Below are 19514 nucleotides of genomic sequence, written 5' to 3' on the forward strand. Positions count from 1 at the left end.
CCCAGGGTTTTTCCTGCATATTCTCATGAAAGGGGCGGTGTTGCAGTGTCTGATCATTTAGAAGGGGCATTTTCTGGAACAGATGACTTCTCCTACACAGAAACTGTGTAACACAGAAACCTCTCAAGAAACTTCCAGTTGCTTTTCGTTCCAAGCTCCTTAGATTACTCTGACCTGGATGACTGAGAACCTCCACAGACAATGTGATGAATGCTGCAGAAAATCATTAATCTGGTGATTTAGCACACAAAGTGATAACAATTTAAATTCAGCTTAATTAGCCACTACGCTCTCTATGTTACTGTTTCTTTCTAAGGTGACAGACCCATTTAAACACTGAAGCTTAAATAATACTGCCCCACAGTTTAATAAAGGAGTTTGTCAGCATAGCCACCTTCTGACAGTTTTAGTTTTTATTCTCCCAGCTGCAGACTCAGAGATGTTTAAGGGTTTGGAAGATTATTTACAATCTGTTTTTTATATTTACAAGTTGGTCTATGTACAAATTTGATGTGAGATGAGCAAGTACAGGATAGGTGTCATACTTTAAGATGCTTATAGAAGAATACAACTATTTTTAAATTGTTTGCTCCAAATAAATATAACAAAGTCAAATAATAAAGAGAATCTAAGCTCCAGGGAGGCAATATAAATTGCCCCCTAAACCTAATAACAAGTTTGGTCACCCTTAGCAGCAACAGCTGCAATCAAGCATTACTGGCAATGAGTGTTTTACAGCACTGTGGAGGAATTTTGGGCCCACTCATCTTTGCAGAATTGTTGTAATTCAGCCACACTGGAGAGTATTCGAGCATGAACTGACTTTTTAAGGTCATGCCACAGCACCTCAAGCAGATTCATTTCAGGACTTTGACTAGGCCACTCCAAAGTCTTCATTTTGTTTTTCTTGAGCCATTCAAAGGTGGACTTGCTGGAGAGTTTTGGATCATTGTCCTACTGCAGAACTGTTACGGATTCAAATATTGGGGATGGATACAAGAGGAAAAACCAAAATAACAACACTGGTCCGGCCGGGTTGAGTCAAACGATGATTTTAATGATCACACTCGTGGGAGATGGACACCGTACGCAGACAGCATCAGATCTCAAAATGGTGGAGCATTGATCAAACAGTATTTCTTATAACTCAGCAGTATAATGCATCATAAAACAATATCATTCATTCACAATAAATCAGCAGTCTAATGTAATACAGTTTAACAAATGTAATAGTTATCACCTTCTAATTCAGGAGAATAATGCAAACTCAAACTACATAATAATTCAATCTTTAATTAGGGGTCTAACATGGCATAAAATAATATTATAATCTCACAGAACCCAAGTGCGCTTCAGCTTGAGGTCACAAAAAGACAGCTGGAAATTGTTATTTCAGTAATTACATTATATGTGGCATAGTATGACAATGTTTGAGACAGGACAGGCAGGTAAGAAAAAGGAAAGGGGGGAGAAAATGGGGAAAAATATAATAAATGGACAGAGCACAAATACAAATAGACATGTAGAGTGTATCACCAACTGCTGCACCTGTAAGAAAAAAAACAAGCATACAGCATGTCCATCCTAGCAGGAGAAGCAAGGACGCCCCAGATGGGCCACACTTGGACAAAGCTTCAGAGTCCCAGAGGACTAGAAGCAACAGGCAGTCGACCCCGCTAGAGACTGGCCACCCTGGTACAAGCCGAGAATAGTTTTTAGTTTTTCTTTTTGCTATATTTACTATAATTTGATTTTCACTGTGCAACTGAAGAAACATATTTAAAAACTCTCCGCTGCTTGACTTCCTCTGACCATGTGGTGGCAGCAGAACTCAATATCTGACTTACTACTAATACTCATACTACTGTCAGTGAAACATATGTACAGCTTGTTTAGTGGAACTAATCTACATGTATACAGACTCTATCTGGAATTTTCGTTAACCAAAGGAAAGGAATTTAGCCAAACAATTCAATATGATAAACAAAACGCAGCTTTAAACTTACAAATGAAAGCAGAAAAACATTCAACATGTTTCACTTTGTCTCCCGGAAATGTTTGATGATTACTTTAAGGTTTACAAAATGTCTCACATAGGATGATTTCAAAGTATAAGGTTAGGATCACTGGGCAGTAACTGTTATTTGACATTTGGATTAGATTTTTACAAAAGGAAAGAAATTAAAGTTAGCTTTATTGTCAGCTCCAATATGAAGAAAATTGTAGAAACATAGAAATAAAAAATACAAAAACCAAAATACACAAAGTAAAATAAGAAACTTAAGACAAGAAAATGCCATAAAAAAAACTGTGTGTAATAGAGTGAGTTGTATATTACAGGTATGATAATGTCCTTAATGTATGTTACCATTTACGGTAAATGTTTGGTTTTTTTCACATTCTGCAAATAAAAGAGACAAATTGATATGAATCGGCTGTCCACTAAACCTCTAAACCTTGCAGTGCAGGCCTGTCGCCCTCTACAGATTTTCAGTAAAGGAGTGCAAATCGAGCTCTCATAAGAGCTTAAAAATCAGGGTGATAAAATGAACCGTATGTTTGTTCTAACATAAACTTCATTTCCTACTAAATAGTTTTATCTCTTTTTTAGGTTGTGATAGATGTACTTTATTTGCTTTTACAGCTAGTAGCTCTTCTTTAAGAGTTCCCAGTAACTCTTGGAACTTTAGTGGATTATTTTTCTGTAACTTTGAAACTGAAACAGAGTTTTAAATGACAAAGAAGTGTCTTAGTTAAGTAAACATTTTGACAAGATAGCACGTATTTTCCTATTTTTTTATGCCACGTCTTTATTTCCATATTTTCATGAGCATTATCAAGTGTGACGATGTTGACGCTAGATTCCGTTTCATCTCAATATAAGCATAAACTTAAAAAGCATTTAACATTGTGCTTATAGGAAATCATATCTCAGCCTCTATGAGACAGATTTATGTCATGCAAACTTTCTATTTACATATCACAAATCAGTGGCAGAAGGACATGAGACACATGACTGATGATCAGGCATGGAGATCTGCCATATAACAAATTCCCGGACCATGCTTAACAGTAATGATGGCTGGGAAACCCAGTTTAAAATAATCCAGACTGCACGGCATATCACTGCTGTGGGGCAGTCTCAGCACACAAACCCTCTGTATGAAGTGTAATAAAATCTAGAACATGCATATTTTTTTTAGGATTGTTCAAAGATCTAAAGCTTCTGAAAAAAAGTTTAAAAAACATATTGACATGGTGCAGTTTGCACATGCCCTCCATCCACTGTATACTGTCATTCGATGTGGCTAAAAATAATGTTTGTTTAATGTTATAGTAATTTTTTTTACATAGCTAGACTGGTGATTCAATACTGGACCTCCCGGTATGTACCCATAATGGACGATTTGTATTACAAGATTCTGAGAATTCTTCCCCTGGAAAAACTGACATTCACCTTAGAGGACAATATTGAGGGATTTAATTAAATCTGGCAACTGGTGGTGGATTCAATCGACCTCTCTGGACTGGAATTTTGTACATGGTCTGATGTGACTAAGTCTGGCCATTGACTTCAAAATGGGGCACTTCGTCATTGGGGTACTCTGCTTTGTTGTGTACATCCATAGAATCTGCACAACAGGTTAATTGATATCCTGCTGTTTTTAGTCTGAACTGTTAGATTTTTAGTGTTTATTTGTTGATTGTTGGTAAATTTTCCTTTTAAAAGGAGAAGGTTAATAGCCACAACATAAGGAAAGGTTGTACTGTATAAAGCAAGTCTATTATTTTGATAAAAGCCTGCAAATTAAATTTGTTTTTTAAAGCCCTTTAAAGGCTTTTTGTTTTTAAAACAAGTGGAAACACTGAAAGCTTTCAACCAGCTCATAAAACTAATGATGGCATGAGTCTTCTATGAGCTGTCTACACCTGATTAAAGCCAGATGCAGTTCTCAGCGGATGGCAAAATCAAAAAGAGGGGGTAGAAAGGTAGAGTTGTTTTGGTCTCAAATCAGAAATCGATTAGATATGGACTAGCTGACTGATAAAGTTATGAATCAACTGTGCCAGACTGTGCTGTTTAGGAAACGACATTTCAAACAAATGGGAATGCACAGAGAAACTCCTCCTTTTATATTCAAACTCTTAACCTGAGGGGGTGGACAAAAGCTAAACATCTGCGATGTGTTGAGTTTCAGTCAGAACACTCACACTGACACAGAGGAAGTGAATTTTCCATCTCAGCTCATGTGTAAACTGTGGGAATCCATTTCTACCAGAGGTATAAAAAGTTAAGAATAATGAATATGAAAATATTCATGTTGAATACTTAATTTGAATATGATTTATCCCAACTTTGGCATGCTATTAAAGCTTCACATTTTTAAAATGATTCTTTCATTTCTACATGGAAGATCGTATAACGGCATCCTGTATTCTGGACCAACTGCAAGCAGCGTAAAGATGACTGTTCAATACCAAAGCACAGGGAATTACAGTAGTCCAGACAGGAAGTAACAAAATCATGAATAACTTTTTCTAGGAACTTTGGGTTATTCAAATAAAATGTAAGCAAAAAGCAGGACAATTGTTATTAGCCTACTCTAACTTCTGGATCTGAATTAAGCCTTCACTGAATGCCTTAAACCTGCTCGTTTCCCACTGACCAGCAGGGGGCGACTCCTCTGGTCTGTTTGTACAGAAGTTTTGTAGTGTGGTGTTTAGTGTTTTCCTTTTGATCTTGTTCATCTGCATCCTCCGCTACTACTCCATTTCAACTTCTTCCTGAACTAGTAAGGGTTCTAACATGAGAAATCCTAGATGAACTTGCTTATTTACTCTTAATATCGTTGGGTCTGGTTATCATTTCAGATCAGACATGCGACCCTCCCATCTCCAGACAGCTAACAAGAACTAGCTAAACAACAACATAAATATAAGCTAACGTCGTGCCAGCTAACGTCAGGTCCTAGAAACCCGAACGTCTTTAAGTACTTTTCTCACCAATCCATCTGTCGATCTCCTGCTCCCTTCTCCTGTCACTCGGGAACAAGAGATACTTAAACTCCTCCACTTGGGGCAGGAACGCGTCTCTGACCTCGGCTGTGAACTGTTCCAGTGCGAGCTGGAGGCCATTACCCAATGAAGCCAACAGAACCACGTCATCTGCGAAAGGCAGAGATATCCTTAAGTCTTAATTCATCATTTTAACTCACCAGGACTACTAGCTACTAATCCATACAAAACTGGCGACTTCATCAACTGGTAGGTAATAATGTGTTATTTTTGTCCCCTCCATGTCAATTTGGATATTTCCATTATGAAATTACCCCAATGGAGCAAACTACAACTTATACTTAGTGTTAGCACGTCGACAGGGTGGTGTCTCAAAACATATTTAACAGTTTGTGCTCCTACTGTGAATGAACTTCCTGTATTTGGTCAATACATGCAACTTGTCTTGCCTCAAACTACACGTGACGAAATTCTTCAGCTGTGACATCAACATTTTATCACGCAAACACTAAACAATGCCACAACAACATGTGGTTTTACCTGTATTAACTGGGGAAAAAAATAGCCTCAGAGCTGAAATATTTCTCTGCTAACCTAAAAATCAGCTGTTTTCATTCCTTAGAAAGGCAGTAAAATTATATCTTCAGTAGTTAGGGAGCTGATAAATTGCCATTAATAAACTGGTAAATGGACTGGTACTTACATAGCACCTTTCTACTCAATTTGACCACTCAAAGCACTTTGTAAGTCTGTTTTATCTAAACCTAAGCAGACTAAAAATAAGCCTGATATTTGGTCTCCTTAGCATCCTTAAATTATTATTTCAATCATAGGATTAAACATGTTTAATATAAGTGTCCACCATTATAACATATGAGAGAAAATTAGAGCAAGTATTGTCTGTATCTTTTATTTCTATGTAACCAGAATTTTAAAAAAAGTTGTCATATCAATTGTAAACTAGACTATTCCAACTGAGCTGTTTTGTTACTCCAGACTGTGTCTTTTAGGTCAAACAGGAAGTGACCAAAATGTTTTCCTAAACCGCCTGCCCTCCACACTGATAAAACTCTCTCTCTCAAACGCACACACACACACACACACTCCCTCCTCAGATATCTGTTTCTCCTCTGCTGTCACTCTGAGACACACACACATACACACACACTGGAGGAGGTAGATAACCGTGATTCCACTGCTGAATTTTTAACGCTGTTGTGGAACTTTTTTTTTCTAGGCGGGTTACTGTGGCACCAGGGTACTGTTACACTGACAGAGTCAGAGAGACAGGGTTCAGTTCAGTTCTGTTGTTTACTGAAGCTGGACGGAAGCAGCTGTGCATGGAGTGTATATGGTAAGTCTCTCTATCTATCTATCTATAGACATGCTGTGTGTTTTGTCCTGTTTTTAGCTATTAGTCATATAATAAACGAGTTTTAGATATTTCATTCAAAAAAACTTCACTTTCAGAGCTAAAATCATGTTTGAAATAGTTCTCATTCTTTCAGTTTGTTTGGTTTGCTTTAAGTAAAACCAAATAATGTTGTTCATCACCTCTTATTAACTAGTCAAGTACAGTTATTTGGTCTGTATATTGTATGTATTACATGAGCGATTTGTTACTGCTCATCCTTAGCTTCAAGTTTATCCGTTTTGTGGGACTGGTGATGCTGTAACTTTTTAATTGCAACCAACAGCTTTCACCTGGTCTGCCCGGCCTTCACCACCACTAACTGTTGTACTTGGCACCTTCAAATGTGTTAATTATTCATTATAGGAGGGTTTTTGTGTGTCTCTGCTCTCTGGTGCATAGGAGAAGTCGCTTTTGGTTCCTTCTTTGATCTCTAGCTAGATTTTGGAATTGAGACCTAAGTTTGACATTTTCCAGAAGCTTTCTTGAGTTTATATGTTTTTAGGTTTGTAATTTTGATTCCCATCTGTGATGTTTGTTATAATAGTATTAATTGTCTCAATGCATTTGTTTTCACAGAGAAATCAAATTAAACAAAGTTTTGGGTTTCTTTAACTCATTTTTAACAAAGAATGACATGACTGAATGAAATGCATGAAGTGTTGTGTATGATAGTGATACGTGATACCACAGAATACATGGAAATGTAATGAAGGTGTAAATTTTGTCTGAAACTGCAATCACTGTATAAATTGTTCACAAATTTCTTAATTGGCAAGGGCATGTTATTTGTTGTGTTGTTCCCTAGCAAAGTGCTTTCTCCTGTACATAAATCAGTGAGTGAGGTCACTCAGACACCACTTCAAAAATGCATTTATTAAAAAAAAAAACAAAAAAAAAACTACTTTAAAACAAACACTATTTAAGGTTAGCTCGGCAGCTATCTGTCCACAGCAAAGTTATCACATTTTGAGTCCTTCTATGGCCTTGCAATCTTTTAATAATCCCTAAAAATAATCAACTGTACTTTCAGCTTTTAATTTACCTGCACGCAGACATATAGCCTGTATATAAATGATGGACATAGTCACTATAAAGTCACTCACTAATTTGTGGACACCTATTTTTAAGCAACAAGGTGAGCTTTTGGGCCGTCATGATCATAGGTTTTTTTAAACCACATGTCACGGGTGAGGGGTGGACGTCACTGAGAACGAACGAAGTACTTTTGAAAACTTACTGAATGAAAATCATGTTGCCATAAATTAGACTTTAAATTAGCTCAGTGGCTAATTTAAAGTAAATTGTCATCATCACATGTTGTAAGCTGCAAACTAATTTTCTCCTGCACTTTATACAGCATACAATCAGATTTATTTTTTAAAATCAAAGCAGTGGTGACTGCTGGCCATTAAAAAAAAAATCCAGATATGAAGTTTTCATGAATTGGCATCACCTTTCTGATCTGTAGGCTCTTTCTATGCATTCACTGTCCATTGTATTAGGTACAACTTTTCACCCACTCAAATATCTAATCAGCCAATCACATAGCAGTCAACATCAGAAGAAAGGTCATTTAAGTGCCTTTAATGCAGCATGGTTGTTGGTGCCAGATTGGCTAGTTTGAGTATTTTGGAGACTACTTATCTACAGGGATTGAATGGTCTGAAAAACAGAAACTATGCAGTGAGCTGTGGGTCTCTGGACAAAAATACCTTGTTAATGTCTGAGGTCAGAGGAGAAACAACTCAAATAAACACTGGTTATAATGATATGCAAATTTGCATCCCGTTGAATCTTGAAGCAGATGAGTTGTAAAAACACAAGACCACACCAAGTGCCACACCTGTCAGCTAAGAAGAGGAAATGGAGGCTAAAATTTGCACACGTTCACCAAAGTTGTAGAGTAAAAGACTGGAATAACATTTTCCTGTCCGGTGAATCAGGGTTTCTGCTACGACTTTTGGATGAATTTGGCGTAAACAATATAAAAACCATACATCCATACTGCTTTGTATTACCAGTTTATGCTGGTGGTAGTAGGGTTGTGATGGTATAAGGGGCGTTTTTCTTTGCACACTTAGGCCTCTTAGTACCGAGCATTGTTAAAACAGCACAGCCTACCTAGGTAGGCAAAAATGGAAGTTCAATCTGGTACTAGGTGTATCTAATAAACTGTCTAAGTGTAGTCTATAGCAGCGGTCCCCAACCCCCGGGCCTCGGACCGGTACCGGTCCGTGAGTCGTTTGGTACCGGGCCGCGAGAGTTGAGGCTCAGGTGTGAAATGTATAGTTTTCAGGGTTTTTACCGGTTTTCAGCGTTATTTTGTTAGCGTTTTTTATCGTTTACTCCGTTTTCCTTGGTCTTTTCACGTGTGTTATGAATACATTTTCTTTTTTTCGGTACCGGTACTAGTTTTATTTTGTTGTATTTATCCGCGACACTTTAAAGGCCGGTCCGTGAAAATATTGTCGGGCATAAACCGGTCCGTGGCGCAAAAGAGGTTGGGGACTGCTGGTCTATAGTATCTTCATTAAAGACTGAAGCACTACTGCTAAAACCTACGATCAGTGAAATTAAAGATGAATGAAGTTAAAGATGAATTTGTATATATTGTTTCTGCGTTTTGTCACCATATAATCCAATAATACAGCTGAGCTCTGAGAATTCAGATTAACTAAATAAACTTTTTTTCCTCTCTACAATATATCCTGACCACCATAACTTCCCCAGCTGTCACTGCCACAATCCCTCTGGATACACTTGTGGAGGTCAGTCTATAAAACCAGGCAGGAAATCCGGAGAACACAGTCACGCTCTCCTTTTGAAATACTGTTATTTATTTAACCTTTTTTTTTAACAAGGAAATCTCTGGTGCTTTATTATGCATTTTATAGTGTAGAGTAGTTAACATTATGCCACAAAAATAGACTACGCTTTTAGCAAACAAATGAAGGTCTTGCTGTGTTTCTCCACCTTCTCTGGTGTAAACCTAAAAACAGAGCGCATTTCTACATCACTGTGGCAAAAACAGAGGTGGTTATTTGGGAAAGACAACAAATTGCCTCTCTGAAAAAGTTTGCAAGGACCTTTTTGGACCAGATTTTCCTCTGAACCATTAACAGTCTTATTTCCTCCCTCAGGCCCATCCTGTCCTAATGCCTTTACCGTAGGAACATGACCCTCAACACCCAGAGAGAGAAGGAGCCCCTCCAAAGGCGAGGCAGCACTCCAGTTCATCCCCTTTACCAGCAACCGCCTTGGATCCCCAGCAGCACCCAACCCAACCCAGAGCAGCCCCGTCCCCAGCGCAACCACCCCCCTCTGGGACAGTCAGCGTCCTACCACCCTGGAGACAAGTCCCTCCATTACCGTGCCCAGTGGAGTTCAGACTCTGATGATGACTCACAGAGTGATTCGGACTGTGTTTACAGAGTAGTGTTGCTTGGTGATCATGGAGTCGGAAAGACTAGCCTCGCAGGAATCTTTGCCGGGATAACAGACAAGGATGAACAACCTGGAGGTGGGACATTATGAGTGCTTGTTTTTTAAGTGCCTGGTGGTCATTACATCTAAATCGTCACACTTACTCATAGTTTTTAGTTAGTTAAGATAGTTAATTATTATTAGTAGTAGTAGTAGTATAGGTGTTGTTTAATTTAGTTGACAGGGTTAAAGTTTCCCGAAAAATGATGGACTTAACACCTTGAAAGATGTTCTTTCTGTTCAATATTGTAAAAAAATAAACTATTTCAGTTCAGTGCACATATTCAGGGTATTTTACAGGTAGGGTTCCTCTAGTCTTCTTGGAGAACTTGTCAGAGGATTCAAGCAGTCTCTTTGTTTTCATTGTCTTCATATGATCCCAGACTAACTTCATGATGTTAACTCAGCCCCATAAGAACAAATGGAGATGTATGTTACCCTTTGCTGCGCAATACCATAATGTCAAATCAAAAATGCTGCAAAGTTTTAGCACAAGCCACAGATATGTTAGGCCAGTCACTCCTAGGAAGTTTCTCCGTTTGTGGATGTTAGCTCTCACCACAGATCGATAGAGTCCCAAAGCTTTAGAAATGGCTTTACGCCTTCCTAGACCGACAGATGAAGGACTTTGTTTCTCTGCTGTTCTTGAGTTTCTTTTCATGGTGGCTGCAAAGCTTTAGCACAAGCCACAGATATGTTAACTGACAACTGACTCTGTATAAATAGAAATTAGCCAAAAGGATTCCTTAACCACAGACAATTTTTAACCATGCTTTCATAATCTTTCACACTCAGACTCAGTGCACGGTGGATCAGCACACACTTTCTGTCTCTGACTTTGTTGTGAGATCAACCTTGGCTGGCCTGAGATTGATCATCTGTCACGTGTTGACTGGCCTCAGGCCATAATTGATAAGCTGCATCGATCAGGTGATAGTCTGACGTGATGCGAATGGTCATACATCCATGTTTTGTTTTGTTACTTTTGTTTTTTGTTGTTGGTTAATCACTGATTGGCCTTTTTTTATCTTTTCAAAGTGATCTTTTATTTGCCTCCAACATCCATATAATTTGTGCGTAATTGTTTGATTTTCAGAGAGATGAATGCAAAAAGGCTTCTTTTCTGAGTAATTCATAGCACAGACATTACAGAGTATTATTCCAACGAAACATACAGAACATTTTGAAACATTAACATTTTGGCTTTTTTCTGTTTCATTTTTATGTGGGTTGTGCTGTCAGGGTTTACCTTATTGTTGTCTCTTTTTGGTCCACCATGTTGTTTATTATTTTAGTCATAGCTCTAGGGCTAACAGAGATGTTCAGCTGCTTCTGTCAGTGCTCCACTTTGGTTCAAACTAAAATCTCTGGACTAGATTTGGGTGATCTCGCTATAGTCCAGTCAACACTGAGACTGAGGGACAGGTTCAGGCTCATGTTAGGGTAACACTATCCACCTTTCATGTTGCATAGTGTGTGCGACCCATACACAATAAAGAAGCAGTACTGCTTCTGCAGCCTTATGTTCCAAATAGGACAAAGAGGACAAACTAAATGTTACTGGTAAGAAAAAGAAAAACAGCCAAGGGAGTTTATTTCCCCCTTCAAACATAAAAAGAAAAAAATACACCATCAGGAGAATCTCCAGCTTGTTCACCTACAGCCTAATTTCTGAGCATAGCTTGACACATAATAATTGAACATCTAACTTTTGCCTGCATTTTTTTCCTCTTTGCTTTCTTTACTGCTGCTTCAGTATGTTTGTATACGTGCAAAATGCAACAACTGTCCACCCTAGACACACAGCTCAGTTTTTCACGCATCCAATGAAAATGAAGTTGAGGAGAGGTTATATACTAGCATTTCTGAAAATGCACAATTCTCTGCATTGCCCTTTAATTCAATATCAACCAATAGATTATGTTTTATAGATCAGTGTTGCTGCTCACACGCATTAATTTCAAAGAGGGCAGAGGGTTTTCCGGCGTGGACTGAGCAGCTCAATCTGATTAAAGTCCGGACTGTGACAAAGCCACACTTGCTGGTGTGTTCTTGATCATTGTCCTGTTCAATTGCACTTGAGTCTCAGGGCGCAAGCTTGATGGCCAGACATTCTCATTCAGGAATTTCTGATGGAGAGCAGAATTCATGGTTCCATCAATTACGGTAAGTTGTCCAGGTCCTGAAGCAAAGCATCCCCAGAACACCACACTACCCTCACATTTGTCTGACTGTTGGTATGATGTTCTTATGAAATGCTGTTATTTTTATGCCAAAATGCTCAACTTTTGTCCAGAGAATGTTTTCCCAAAGTCTCGAGGACCATCAAGATGTGAGACAAGCCTGTGTGTTCTCTATGATTAGCAGTAGTTTTTGCCTTAGAGTTTTCCCATATATGTCTTTTAGTCTCTTTCTGACTTTTGAATCATGAACTCCGACCTTAACTGAGCCAAGTGAGGCCTACGGTTTGTTAGATGTTGTTCTGGGTTCTTTTGTCATCTCCTGGATAAGTCGCTGATCTGCTCTTGGAGTAATTTTGGTAGGCCGGTCACTTCTATGAAGTTTCTCCGTTTGTGGATGTTAGCTCTCACCACAGATCGATAGAGTCCCAAAGCTTTAGAAATGGCTTCACGCCTTCCTAGACCGACAGATGAAGGACTTTGTTTCTCAGGTGTTCTTGAGTTTCTTTTGATGGTGGCATGGTATGTTGGTTTTGATCTTTTAGCCTACTTTACTTCATTAAACAGATTTTATTTAAGCAATTTCTTGAGTCAACAGGTCTGACTGTAATCACTGATAAATCTGATTATCAAGGAGGACAATTACTTTCACACAGGGCTGGATAGGTTTAGCTTTGTACTTTAAAAACTGTATTTTGTCTAATATTAAAATTAGTTTCATGGTGTGAGACATTTAAATATAATGAATGAGCAAAAAACAACAACAACAAAGGGGCAAATACTTTTTCACAGCCCTGTAGGAGCTGATATCCTTTAGCCTCAGCTGCTCTTCGGTACTTTCAGTGCCAATTAGCAAGTGTCAGCATGCAAACACGCTAAAATGCCAAACAAAATAAAAACCGACATGTGAGCGCGTTAGCATGCCGATCACAGCGTTTAGCTCAAAAGCAAATTCTCAAACCTGTCTTTTTTGTATTTATTGTATGTTACAGAAGACACATATGAGAGGACACTGACAGTAGATGGAGAGGAAACGACGCTCATCGTCATGGACAACTGGGAGAACGACAAACTGGTACAGTGTGTTAATATCAATATAGTAACTAAAACTAGAAAGTACATTTGGTTTATATCACTCATTGAAAAGTGCTTTTCAATAAAATGATTTTACATAAAAAACAATAAGGAGCCTAAAAAAATCATGCTACATACATTCATGCTGTTTACATAAAATAACATATCCTCTAACCAAAATTGCAGATATCAGCAGTTTCTAAAAGATGGAGAAAAAAAAACATATTTAAAGACAGTTACAGAGTCTTGAAATGACAGCAAAGGCACCAGTGATCTGGAAGTAGGCTTAATGATCGGGACGTAACATGTCTACCACATACAGCATGGCTGCACGTGACCATTTAAGGTTTTAAATATAAATAGTGCAACTTTACACTGGATTCTGTAGAGCACAGTGAGCCAGTGCAAGGCTGCCAACGCTGGAGTAATGTGATCTCTCTTTTTTGTCCCAGTAATTAATCTGGCTGCAGCATTTTGAACTAATTGCAGACCAGCAAGAGTGACTGACTAACTCTAGTATACAGTGCATTAAAGTAGTCCAGTCTACAGGTAACAAAAGCATGCATAACCCTTTGCAGATCTAGTGGTTTTAAAAAAATTATTTTAGTATGGAGAATGTTCTGAGCTGAAAGAAAGTTTTTAACCACAGCATTGATTTGTTTGTTGAATTTCACATTTTTCTAAAAGATTTTTCCATTGGTTTTAACCTCTATTTCATTAAAAGGGTAGTCAAAGATACTTTTAACCTCTCAGTTAAAAGTGGAGAGACAAACAATATGATCTCTGTTTTGGACTAGCTCAGCTGCAGAAAACTGAGACATCCCAATTTTCTATACCCATAAAGCCCTTATTGAGCCTTATTATGGTACAGTGATTTCCAAAATTCAAAGATAAATACAGCTGCAAGTTATCTGCACAATGAAAAGAGATATAATACTGAAAATAAAACTAAGAGATTAACAAAACTGAATTAAATAAAAAGCAAAAACTAACTAAAATAGCATCGTGTACCTACAAAACAAACTAAACCAGCAATGTATAGGAAATGTGTTTAGTTGCAGTCGGGTCAGATTTGGTAGCACAACCAGCTTCTGTGAATCTGTTCATTAAGATGAGGATGTCAGTATTACTGTGTTTCAAATGTTTCCATTGTTTGGTTGTTTTTTGGATCGCTCTGAACTCCTTAAATCGTTTAATCTCACAGACAAACACTATGCTACAAACACTACACTTTATTTAAAAAAATAAAAATTATTGTGGAAACTAAGCGACAGTTTGAAACTAAACTGAACTCAAAACCACGGTGTGTCCGTGTGTTACAGAGTAAGGCTGTAGGGCAGGACAGGAAATTTACAGTGTTTGAATCTCTGGGTTTCACAGCCACATAAAAAAACAATAACAATGGTAGGGAACTGTGTCGAGATGATAATATTTTTTTTAAAAACAAACTTTTCCTATGTTGATTAAGGTTTTATTTTAGGATCTCTAAAACATAAACTTGTCGCTTTGACACAGCAAAATGAATTTTACCAAAAGAAATAAGATATGGTTGATAAAAAACTACCACAAAAAGTAAACATCTCAAGGTGTGCACAAATACAAATAATATGAACACGTGTGTCAGTAAGTTTGTTTTTTTCACATTAATGTGAAATTCAGAACAAAGTGTTCTGTTGGAGCAAATTTCATGACTAAATTTAACAAACATGTTGCAAATGCCCTAAAATGTACTAAAAAGCCTGTACAATAAAGTTCTTTCTACCTTGGTACCATTAAAAAAAGATTCTTGAGCTGCAAAGCAGTATAATTTATAGTGGCCATTTGCATAGCTCTCTGGTTATGCGTAGAGGATTATGAGTTAAACCAGTGCAGGAGCTACAGACATGTGTGCAGTGTAAGTCACTAAAAAAGTTGGACAACTTTGTCCAGCACAAGCAGCTTAAGAAGTAGGCATTCATTATGTGAGTATTCACAAAGAAGCTGATAACATCTGATTTAAAGTCTGGGTTCAACCTTCTCTGTGTTTAGGTTTCCTGTCAGGAGGGGGAGGATGGCCCCTCTCACAATGACTGTCTGAAGGTGGGGAGTGCTTACGTCATCGTCTACTCGGTCACCGACCGCTCCAGCTTTGATTCTGCTGCTGAGCTCCGCATCACGCTCCGACGTACCCGCCAGGCCGAAAACCTTCCCATCATCCTCGTAGGAAACAAGAGTGACTTAGTCCGATCGAGAGAAGTTGCTGTGGAAGGTGGAGTGCAAGTGCAAGACGTACATAAAAACAAATAAAAACTACAAAAGTACTAATAATGAATTCCTGCTACTATATTAATATGTCTGTGTCATTTATCCCCAGAGGGCCGAGCATGTGCAGTCGTGTTTGATTGCAAATTCATTGAGACGTCAGCGTCGCTTCAGCACAACGTGACCGAGCTATTTGAGGGCGTGGTCCGACAGATCCGCCTTCGTCGAGACAGCACCGAGGCCATTCAACGCAGGCGCTCCGTTTATAAACGGAAAGAGAGCCTCACTTGTAAGGCCCGGCGCTTCCTGGACCGACTGGTGGCACGTAACAACCAGCGCATGGCAGTGAAAGTGCGGTCCAAGAGCTGCCACGACTTGGCCGTTCTGTGAATTTGTCCGCCAGCAAGTTTTTTGACTCACTAGAGCTCTCTCTGGTCGTGATAATAAGGACGTTAGAGTCTCCGGTGATTCTAACGCGCAGCGCCAGACAAGTTCAGCAGTGAACTACATCAGACAGTAACATAGTTACTATGATCCTGTTGATCATGTTTGAGCATCTGGTGTTAACATTTGTGGAACTATAACAGCAGATGACTTAAATATTGAGATACCAAACAGTTAAGTGTTCAATGTTCATTGTGATAGTGTGTTCAGTGTGTGTGGATCATGTGTCGCTTGTGTTGTTTTCCTGAGGTTTTGACTGTTTTTAGTTCCCCACTGTGCAGAATAAAGTCTTAATTAAGTCTTAAAGGAATTGTAATCTCAAAATCACATTTTTCACAAAGAACATGATATTGATATGTTATTATTTATGATGATGCCATATTTGTTTCCAAGTTAACTCCTTTTTTGAAAATTATTTGAATTTACTAACTGCTTTTTGTGTCTATTTTTAAAGGATGCATGTGGCCACTGTGCCATCAACTCAGACTGTCACTTGGTTTTTGAAACCAGTGATGTCCATAGTTAGAAAATGGAGTGCTAGACAGCTTAGTTAACAAGCTAAATCCACAAGACATGTAGCATCATAGCACAGATGTAGATTCCTGCTGATTTGAGTTTTCACTCACCAACTCAACAGCACCCTACTGAATAGGGTGTAGTCTTATTAGACAACAATCAATTCTACCGGAAATTTAAAAGCCTCCGACAGGACACCAACACTGCAAACATGGTGAAGAAGTCAATTTCACAGACTTGAATAAGAAGATGTGGTGTGAAAACAGATACCAGATATTACCTGTGTTGGTACACCTCAACTTTAAGCCCTAAAATTGAAAAGGATTTTTTAAAATCATCTAACCACCATGAATGGTGGATGGATGATTGGCATTTTAAGCGCCAATCTCCAGATTTGCTTCTTAATACCTGAAATTTGTTCAGAATTTGGCTCTTCTGCTTTCTCATCTAATATAAGCTGCTAACATTAGCAATTTCAGTTAACTAGCGTAAGCCAAGCACTGGCGCATCATAAACTAACATTAACTAACATTTTGTTGGGTTACAGGTTAAATTTGAAAAAGCAAAGGACACACACACACAGTGTACGCAGTTTCATATTTGTTTTCAGAGTGTACAGTTTCATTTATTTTGAAATATACTAGTTAAATATTCTCATCCGATTTATTCTTTCCCTCCAGTTAAAATCTTTTCTCTGCAGGAGACCCAGGGATCAAATCTGTGTTTCACTTCACATAAACACACTGTCAGGCCTGCTGGATATTTACTGTTGTCTTGGTGAGCTGTGGCCCATTGAAGAAGAGTTTGTTTACTGAGAGGTCGCCATGACGACACAGTCACATCTTGACATCTCTGTATGGTTGACATAAAGCAGGTGAGTGTTTGGGATGGTGACTTTTTATGGGATTGAACCTAACATCTACCTGCTGGAAACACACAGTACTTACAGCAACTCCCAGTTTCCACTGTTAAAATATGAATGTTGTGAGCACAAGTAAGACAGACATGAAGGATTATGAATATGCAACCAACACGGATGTACCTGCATGCAAGCCTCCAAAAAATATATATATTGACTGGTTGAAAAGCAGGTTGTAATGGAGAGAGCAACAACAAAGACAAAAACAATATTTTACTTCAGGAGCTAATTTAAGGGATCAGTTGTCCCACATATTTTTGACACTGCCCCCTGGTGACAGTGCACAGCTACTACACATAGACAAAGGCCTGAAAAACTCTAAAACCACTTTACACTTTACAGGCCACATACAGCCCACTTTGATCATAAGTTGGGCTCTTTTTCTACACGATAAATGAAAGCCTGCTGTGACAAATCAAAACATCTGTCAGCTTGACTCTTTGGACTTACATTGTAATAAAAAAAATAAAATTACAGAAATAGTTCCTGCAGCTAATTGCCCAGACTGTCCAGTTTGTTGTTGTTGTTGTTTTTCGTCTTTTTTTTAACTGTACTCATAAAAAATGAATTTTACAGTAAAAAGTGAACAAGAGAAATTTTTCTGTTTTTCACAAAGTTACAGAGGTTTTATTATTCAAATAGCTAAGCATTTTGCGGTTTGACATAATTTGTAAAAGTTGAAATTTCCTTGAAATTGAATTGCAAAATCTTTTGTCAGAGGTCATTTTTGGAGGCGGAAAAACAAAAAACAGTGGCCAACATCACTGTACACAACAGTAGAGTGGTAATAAGCAAGCAAATAATGCACGAAATAGAGATCTCTTATGGAAAACTGGTCTCAAAGCAAACAGAGAGCTATGCAGGAAGTGCACTTTTTATCATGGTCAAATTCAGGTAATTCATTACAATGTTTTTCAAACGTGAAGTGTAGTTGTGGTCTTCTTTTGCTGTTGGTTCGCACTTTGTGTTTACATCTTTTTGTAGAATCTGTTTGGACTTTAATTGTTTGCTGTTTTAGCTGTTCAGCGGTTGTTGAAATGGTTTTGTGAGCTTTTAGCTGATATTCTGACATTTCTGTCAATACCACACATGTCTATATTTAGATAACAGATCCAGCAGTATATCGTGTTAAACCAGATGTTCTCCCTCTCGCCTCAGAGAGGTACAGAGATTGGGGTTCAACAGGTTAATTGTTTATTGCTTAATTACTTTGAATAGTATGAATAACCATTAGGAAGTTTTTTATAAGTAGGAAAAGCTGAAAACTTATGAAAATACAGTTAAAAGTCCAAAATGTTGTGCTTGTTTGTGGTGAGCAGCAGATCAAGCAAATTAAGAATTAAAAATGGCTTCAAGCGCACATTCAGGCCTGTGAGACTCATTTAAACACTCAGACACTGAGCCATGGCTCTGTGCTACATGCACACATTTCTGCATCTCTGCTACTCAAAGCAGGGCTGAAGATTCGGTTCCCAGATACCGACAGGTCATTAATAACTGACATGTGAAATTATCATGCAGGATGGATATAAGTCTATCGTACAGGGCCATATGTTTGACACCTCTGAACTTCACCGTCTCAGCGACATATATTCAACTCCTTTAATCAGGTTTTACTGTAAGATTTACTAAAAGATTTAAGCTTAAAAAATAAAACTTAAAAATTAGGTTGCTACACATTGTCATATTTCTAAATATTGGCCATTCAAAGGAAGGTTTTAGTTATATTTTTTAACTGTGACTCATGCAAAGCTACTCTTGTGGTGTTCCAGAATAAAAGGATGGCACTAGAGTAGGTCATTTTATCACACCAAAGGCAATTTTCATTGAATCAGTTCAAGTCAATTCAGTTTTATTTATACAGCACCAAATCACAACAACTGTCACCTCTGGTTGTTTTATACCATAAGGTAAAGACCCTATGACTGAGCACTTTGCAATAGTAGGAAGGAAAAACTCCCTATTAACAGGAAAAGTCCCTATAACCGTCTCAGGGAGGGGGGGTTCTCTGCAGCAAACAGCTGGAGGGTGAAGGGAAAGAAAAACAAGAGAAAGAAGAGGTGAGGAGAGGGGAAAAGAAGTTATCAGTGCATCACATGAAGTCCTGAAGCATAGACATACTACACTGTTATTCAAATTTTCCTTTGGCTAAAATCCTGCAAAATAAAAGTAGTGTTCAAAAAACATTATTACAAAAAGAAAAAACTGTCTTTGGCAGCATAACTAA

The 19514-nt window shown here is 38.1% G+C and overlaps 1 protein-coding gene and 1 long non-coding RNA gene across 4 annotated transcripts; one reads left to right on the plus strand and one right to left on the minus strand.

Annotated features, from left to right (window-relative positions):
- Nucleotides 1-1036: 1036 nt before the first annotated feature.
- On the minus strand, nt 1037-5169 carry LOC145428662 (uncharacterized). Its single transcript, XR_013908981.1, has 2 exons — nt 5005-5169; nt 1037-1548 (listed from the first exon to the last, which is right to left on the minus strand). It is a non-coding gene; the product is annotated as an uncharacterized LOC145428662 (long non-coding RNA).
- On the plus strand, nt 4738-16158 carry rem1 (RAS (RAD and GEM)-like GTP-binding 1). 3 transcript variants are annotated; one of them, XM_080301163.1, is made up of 7 exons: nt 5125-5265; nt 6254-6370; nt 9161-9198; nt 9571-9950; nt 13086-13168; nt 15196-15415; nt 15521-16158. In XM_080301163.1, exons 4-7 carry the CDS (start codon nt 9605-9607, stop codon nt 15796-15798), a joined length of 927 nt encoding a protein of 308 aa, XP_080157289.1. In that variant the 5' UTR covers nt 5125-5265; nt 6254-6370; nt 9161-9198; nt 9571-9604; the 3' UTR covers nt 15799-16158. The 3 variants fall into 3 exon arrangements, with proteins under 3 accessions (XP_080157288.1, XP_080157289.1, XP_026022967.1); XM_080301162.1 differs by lacking the exon at nt 9161-9198 and having other exon boundaries at nt 4738-5265; XM_026167182.2 differs by lacking the exons at nt 5125-5265; nt 9161-9198 and having other exon boundaries at nt 6102-6370.
- The last annotated feature ends 3356 nt before the right edge of the window (nt 16159-19514 follow it).

Source organism: Astatotilapia calliptera, chromosome 5 (genome assembly GCF_964374335.1).
Source record: "Astatotilapia calliptera chromosome 5, fAstCal68.1, whole genome shotgun sequence".
NCBI lineage: Eukaryota > Metazoa > Chordata > Actinopteri > Cichliformes > Cichlidae > Astatotilapia > Astatotilapia calliptera.

What these genes read in the sequence shown, in the direction of transcription:
- rem1 (XM_080301162.1), top strand. Translation starts at nt 9,605, where the DNA reads ATGACCCTCAACACCCAGAGAGAGAAGGAGCCCCTCCAAAGGCGAGGC. An exon ending in CAAGGATGAACAACCTGGAG is followed by an intron (nt 9,951 to 13,085) that starts GTGGGACATTAT and finishes TGTATGTTACAG; the next exon opens with AAGACACATATGAGAGGACA. An exon ending in GAGAGAAGTTGCTGTGGAAG is followed by an intron (nt 15,416 to 15,520) that starts GTGGAGTGCAAG and finishes ATTTATCCCCAG; the next exon opens with AGGGCCGAGCATGTGCAGTC.